The sequence below is a fragment of the Zingiber officinale genome, chromosome 8B (assembly GCF_018446385.1).
Source record: "Zingiber officinale cultivar Zhangliang chromosome 8B, Zo_v1.1, whole genome shotgun sequence".
Classification (NCBI taxonomy): domain Eukaryota; kingdom Viridiplantae; phylum Streptophyta; class Magnoliopsida; order Zingiberales; family Zingiberaceae; genus Zingiber; species Zingiber officinale.
In genome coordinates this window covers 30,460,415-30,467,177 of record NC_056001.1, presented here as the reverse complement: position 1 = coordinate 30,467,177, position 6,763 = coordinate 30,460,415, and the positions used below count along the sequence as shown (strand labels likewise).

General features: G+C 34.1%; 1 protein-coding gene across 1 annotated transcript; it reads right to left on the bottom strand.

Moving 5' to 3' along the window:
• Positions 1–1,865: 1,865 nt before the first annotated feature.
• On the bottom strand, positions 1,866–6,198 carry LOC122016086 (rRNA-processing protein efg1-like). The gene is made up of 8 exons (XM_042573272.1): positions 5,834–6,198; positions 5,329–5,458; positions 5,109–5,236; positions 4,725–4,863; positions 4,442–4,553; positions 3,050–3,113; positions 2,722–2,955; positions 1,866–2,094 (listed from the first exon to the last, which is right to left on the bottom strand). The coding sequence occupies exons 1-8, from the start codon at positions 5,984–5,986 to the stop codon at positions 2,086–2,088; spliced, it is 969 nt and encodes a 322-aa protein (XP_042429206.1). The 5' UTR covers positions 5,987–6,198; the 3' UTR covers positions 1,866–2,085.
• Positions 6,199–6,763: the final 565 nt, after the last annotated feature.

The window sequence follows — 6,763 nt, the reverse complement described above, 5'->3', positions numbered from 1 at the left end:
TTTACATGGTATTTGATATAATAGATTTTGAGATTAATTTTTATCGGATATGAAAATACCTCGTTAGGTATCTGACTTTTCTCAAACAGAGGCCGCAATGCTAAGTTAAATGTCTCATGAATTTTTCTTAGAAGAACAGTTAAAATGATGTCTTCACCTTTAGATGCAATAAATTATCTTTAGTTTGGCTTATGAAGCTAAGCCTAATGTCGTCAAGCCCAGTCGATGTCACCACCTTCATTGCGTCAATTAGCTTCCCCATTGCTGATTTGAGTGCAAAACACTGGCTTGTGAGTAACACCTTCAGATAGGGCTAAACGAACTATGAATCAAATGGAATTAACCTATCGAAATCGCAAGTTTGAATAAGTTAATTTGAAAATTAATTTTTTATAAAAATAATATCCATTAATTCATTTTGATTTAGAGTTTAAGATATCAATTTAAACAATTAAATCGAACTGAAGGTCATTGATGATCCGAACGGTAACGATCGGCCTATTTCTAATGTCGATGGACTCGACAATCTATCAATTTTAATTAATCAATTTTTTTTATCAATTCTTGTTTGATTTTCATAAAAAAAATGAGTAAAAATCTAAAGAATATTTTTTTTGTTATTGAATCGTCTATCCTATTTTAATTTTTTATCGAAAATCCGATATGAGATTTTCAACTATCAACAAGTCTTTTTAAATCCTCCCAAGAAACTAATTTGATTTTTGCTAACTCTTTTAAATGAAAATTATAACTTTGTTAAAAAAAACTCTTTCCAATTCTCCCAACAAAGCTAATTTGATTTTTGCTAAATCTTTTAAATGAAAATTATAACTTTGTTAAAAAAACCTCTTTCCATTTATTCATATGCTCTCACAATTTTAAAACTGTTACCACACGATGTTGATTCAAAATTTAAACAGGATTTTAAACGAGAAATATGTGTCAGTATACCTAATGATATTTATATCATTTTATAAAGGGTAGAATATCTACTGATTTTTTTTTTTGATAAAAAATTATAAATAAAGCGCATAATTCGGAAAAAAAGAGAGGTCTTATAACTTTTGCCCAAAAAATTTGACGCGTTTGTTTAATTAAAAAATAATAATTAATTTGCACAATTTCAATTTTTTCAGTTCGATTATCAACAAATTAGCTCTTGCTTGATTATTAACAAATTAGCTCTTGCTTGATCTAAGTCGGAATGCAAGTTGGTGGATTGCTCAGCCCACGAATTTGGCTTGAATCCACAGTATCCCACAATTGCTGATACAAAGAGAAGAATTAGGGTTTAGGGTGAAGAAGAGTAGTCAACCAATAAATATGGTTCCATGGTTCAATACTCTAATTTATCAATTAATAGCATTGAGTCAAATTTGAAGATGTTCAAATTTATTTATTTATTTTAATAGGCTTGTTTAACAAATTCATCCAACTTAAACTTCTACTGAGTAGGCTAGTACCATAATAATCCTTGTAATTTAATTTAATTCATTAATCTAATAAATAAAATCTATAGTAATTTTCAATTTTAATATATTACAGCTAGCTAAAACCTTTTAAACTTTTAAGATATCAAGAATAATAAATTAAAAAAAAAACTAAAGAATAAAATTATAATAAAAACATTTTTTTTTCTTAAAAAAGGTTAACACCTCTGGGAGGTAAAATGAATATTTTCCCAAGAAAAATAAAATTGGAATTTGATCCTCACATCATGACCAAATCAACTCTTTGCAGAGATCTTAGCCATCAGAATTCAACATGTCGACGACAATTTAGATCAAAGACGATGGTGAAAAAAATTTGTCATGCGGTAAGATAGTCGATCATATCAGTAACTAAGAACTCGAAGAATCAGCAGAGACAGGAACAGGCCCTTATGGAATCGTTTGGAACAGCGACAATGCAGGGAATGCGAACTATAATACATTGTGAAATAGTTAACCAGGTGACTTAAGAGAGATTGTTTTTACCCGAGTTGGATAGTATTCACTGTGGTGCAGACGGATCGAATAAGTTCCAGTATCAGTGGTTATACACCGCATGCATCAGCTTCCTTATTCTTCTTCAATGCCAAATGCATCATAATACCTGAAAAGAGGAGAAGACGAAATGGCGTCCCAATTTAGTCCTACAAAGAAAGTATTACAAGTCCGAATGAACGAGCTAATATTGAATTAGTGAGTGTGCTGGATAAGGCGAGTTCTCTCATATATTGAGTTCTTGAAGAGGTAGCGGACCGTATCACACTATCATATTCATTCAAACATTTGAAACAGTAAAAATTTTAGAACACAGTTTGCATTAAAAATGATTTTATACTAAAGCAACAAATCAATCTGCAGAGGCACTTTCTATTATTGCATTAATGGTCATCATAAAAGCTATTGCTCTCACAGAGATAGAGTTTGCTGGCTATCAAGAGCTACAATGCAAGTGGAGTTAATACAAGTTACATATGAACAGGCTGTCGAAAAGCAAGAGTCAGATTCGGTGACCTTAGTGAGATTCTATCCAAATGGCCCTTGGAACCAAGGATGCAAAGAGAAATAACTGTCGAATGCATCTAAAGAAAAGCATTTCAGGAAACAAACTCTCATTGGATCCTAAAGGATGGCTCTGTAGTTTCATTTATGCACGATGGACAACATTGTTTTCCATAGTGAAACCCTATTTAATGAATGCACAGTTAAAGATCGAGTGAGAAATAATTCAAACCAGCTTTTTCTTCTTCAGCCTCCTTTTCCGGCATGGTTTGCGGGCATCAGAGCCAGAACTCACGTTGCTGTTCTGAGATCTCACTCCATTTACAAATCTTGAACTATTGGAGGAAGGGCCACTCCTAGTAGTTGATGTGTTACTAGATGTAGACATCACATTTTCAACAGGCTGGTTTCTGCTTGATGGCATTGAACGAGGTGGTGGCATTAGAGCTCGAGCAGATATTAGCCTCTGTAAGGACATGTTAGGCAATGCATGTCAAATCTGAACTATGTGAAGAGAAAAAGATGAGAAGCTGATTGTTGCAGATCCAAAGGGAACTAACCTGATTCCTTTCATCGCTGGACATGCCGGATGTTGCTTTCCCAGAAGTACTTGAAGCTGGTTCTCTGCAAATAAAACAGCAAACTCTCCTGGTCCATATCAATAAGATCTATGAAATAAAGAAAAATATTCAGAGAAAATTAAGGTGCTTCATGGATTTATTATTCATGAGGGTCTAGATGTAAATGATGACTTAACTTTTCATTTTATAATACTCAAGACATTAGGTAGATCACGGACTCAGTGTTTTAACCATTATCAAAAGTATTAAATGAATGGTTGACACGTTGAATTTGATTATTGGTAACGGATTAACAAGAATTAAACAACAGGATCATCTAGGTTAAAGATGCATTGACAGCTGCACTTGTGAATCTTCACTTGGCAGATCCACCAAAGCTCAGGGAAATTTCCAAGGTAGCTCAAGCTGCAAAACTATCCACCTACACATTTTTTTATCGACATGCAACAGCACGACGACAATCATACTGAGTGATATAAACCCAAGTGGCGCCAAGGGATGTGGCCAAATGAAAGGTAGCCAGCTAATGTCATTCGTGTTTGAACTATTGGCAGATCCAAATCCGAAGGTGAACTCCATTTATATGTTGTTAGATAGAAACATTTGTTGCTTCTAGGCATAAACATGTGGCTTCTAGATACATGCTTCCATAAAGCCAGTTTGAAATTTTTTTCCAAGGGGAATTAGAAAGTCAACACCAAATATGAATTTGTTCAGAAGATCCAGAGTTAGGTTGGTGTGGAGGGAAAAAAATGTCCAGCACCATCCTCAATGATTTCCAGCAATACAAAAGCATAACTTGAAGACTAGAAAAATCCAAAATGGGCAAGCAAATCCACTATCATATATGTTTTGGCCTATAGTTTAAATACCGCAATTCAATTCGTAACTGACCATAACAACTACAAATCATTAGTTCTACCCAGTCGGCATACATACACCTTTTATCATCCCTTACAATTTTACCTGAATGTTCATTTGTTTCTTTCCATGCAGCAAACTCTAAGGCCTTGAGTACAATATCATACTTAAAGCAACAAAAATTGATACATACAAAAATATCTTAAGGGTAGTAGAGGACTGCAGGTTAACTGGGTGATTATAAGTAAACAATAAAAAAACCAAGAAGATATTGAAGTAATATCCAATGACATCCTCAGAACCAACATTGAGTTAAAAAAGAGATAATATAACAAAAGGGTTGGCAAGATGAAATATAATCTCTTAAGGAACCTTTTGCAATGGTTTAAACTTTAACCAGTATGTTTCCTCTAAAAAAAACATATGTGACAATCTTTCAACAAAGACAACCTTACAAAATTCATTAAAATTTTCATCTTAGAAAACTCAATCGATGAAAAAATAGCATACCTAGTACTTCTATCTGTCCATTCATCGTCTGCCTCTGCCTCATCACTTGAACTTCCACTCAAGAAGAAGTCATCCTCACTGACATCTAAAGCATCATCATCACTTGCTGTTTCTGCTAAGTCAGTATGACCATATTGAAATTTATGTATAACAAAGGCCAAATACCAAGTGATTGATGCATAACAATATTTGTTAATATACCAAAGTACTTGGTGTCACACATAATGCTAAAATCAAGTGTAACGAATTGAAACAGTTAATAAACTAATAAGAATATCATAACCTTCTAAATCCTTTCCATTTGCAGCAGCAGTTATAAGATAAGCTTTAACCTGTTGATGTAATTTGTTTCTCTTATCGACAATTGCTGGATTATCACCACCAACAAACAGTGACACATATTTTTCAGTCTTGGGGAAGAACTGTATCATCAAAGGGAATAAATCAGGTGTCACTTTGAATTATCTTCAGTGTTTAGCAACAACTAGACAAACAATAAGAGCATCATTCAGCACAGATTAAACGGCAAGTTAATAACTAGAGAAATGCTATTCCTAATAAATTTCTAAAATTTTAAAATCTTTCAATGCACCAGCTACCTAGCAAACACAAACAAGATTAAGGCCATTCCCATAGTACGACTGATGAAGAGAAAAATTGAACTCACACGGATATAATTTAGATCCTCCTTTAGCTTTGAAAGCTGATAGAAAATACTTTCATCTGAGACATGATCTAATGATGTGCGTTGTTGTTTCTCAAGCCTCCTTATCATCCTTTCAACCTTTCGCCTCTCTAATCACAAACCACAGCAAGATGAACAGAAAAAGATAAGCAAAAGCACAATCCTACAAATTACAATAGTTTTCATTTCGAAACATATATACCCAAGAATTTTATCTTTTTGTCCCTCAGACGTAACTTATGTTCCAATTCCAAGAGTGTCTGCAGCTCCTGTTGCTGTTTGAGTTCTTCAAGCTTCTTTTCCTGAGCCTTCCTGACTTCATCAGGTAAGTCCTAGATACGTCCACTGTATTAAAAGACTCACCAAGCAAACAGAGTTTCTTTTTATAGATAAAAAGGAATATATTACACAAAGGAAAGCAACTAGACACCGTGGCTTTATTGAACAGTTAAATTTACAACTACAAAATTTTCACCCAACAACCAAAAAAATCACAAAAGATGTTTATAGAAAAAAAAAATAAAGTTAAGTGTTAATCAAAACCCATAGCAAATAATGTACTCAACAGCAAACAGCATTAATGATTAATATCATAACTGAAATTTTTTTCAATCAGAGCTTCAGCAGTTTGTTCCATTAACGCAACTGCAGGATTATACATCTGTAATACTACCGTTTTAGCTAAATGGAAGTTGAGGCCTGAGTACCTTACGAAGAAAGCGCTCGACGGAACGGATCTGACTCTTGAGGGAGACGCGTTTCAATTTGTTGCGCCTCTTATCCAGCCCCACCCCCTTGGAGCGCCGGCCAAGGGGTCGCCGCTCCTCGATCCGACGCCTGGCGTAGCCGCCATGAGCCATTCCCGATGATTTACAACCCTCCGGAGCTAGATCGGCATCGCCGGGGACCACGGATCAAGGAAGACGGTGGAATTGGCGTAGAATTCGTTATTGGAAGCAGGAATTGCTCCTCTTCGGTTCCTAGGGTTCCTCTCGTCGAACGTGGGAGAGGGAATAGAGAGAGGAGACCTCCTTCGTTACACGTCGTGTCAAGGACAGTTGGCTTGACGCTCTTGTAGTCTTCAAACGATGAATAAATAGGCCGAAAAAGCCCAATAACTCCAAAAGACAAGGTCCAATTAAATATGCTCCATGCTAGTCACGTGACTAAATGAACCGGAAAAAGAGGCGATTTGAACCGGTCTGAGCCCAACTTGCAAACGTTTTCATTTTGATGCATTCGGTGGTGGGAGGTTATCTATTTATCTTCGTAACTTAGTTATCTATTCAAGTTATTAATAAAATTCCTGTTTAATTTAGGTAATCATGTCCGACATATCAACAAAAAAGATATACAATCTAAAATAAAAATATCTCAAAAAATTAAAATTTTTCTTGATTCTGGAGTTAACAAAATTTTTTTATCCAAATTACACTCGAATAAAAGAAAAATGGGATAAAAAATATAAAGAAAAAATAAATAAAAAAAAAACTTTAAAAAAAAATAAATTGTAAATAACTATTAAAAAATTAAAAAAATAGAAAAATATAAAAAAATTAAAAATAGTAAAAAAAATGAGAAAACATTAAAAAATAGAAAAATAGAAAACACCGTAAAAAATAAAAAAATTAAGAGAA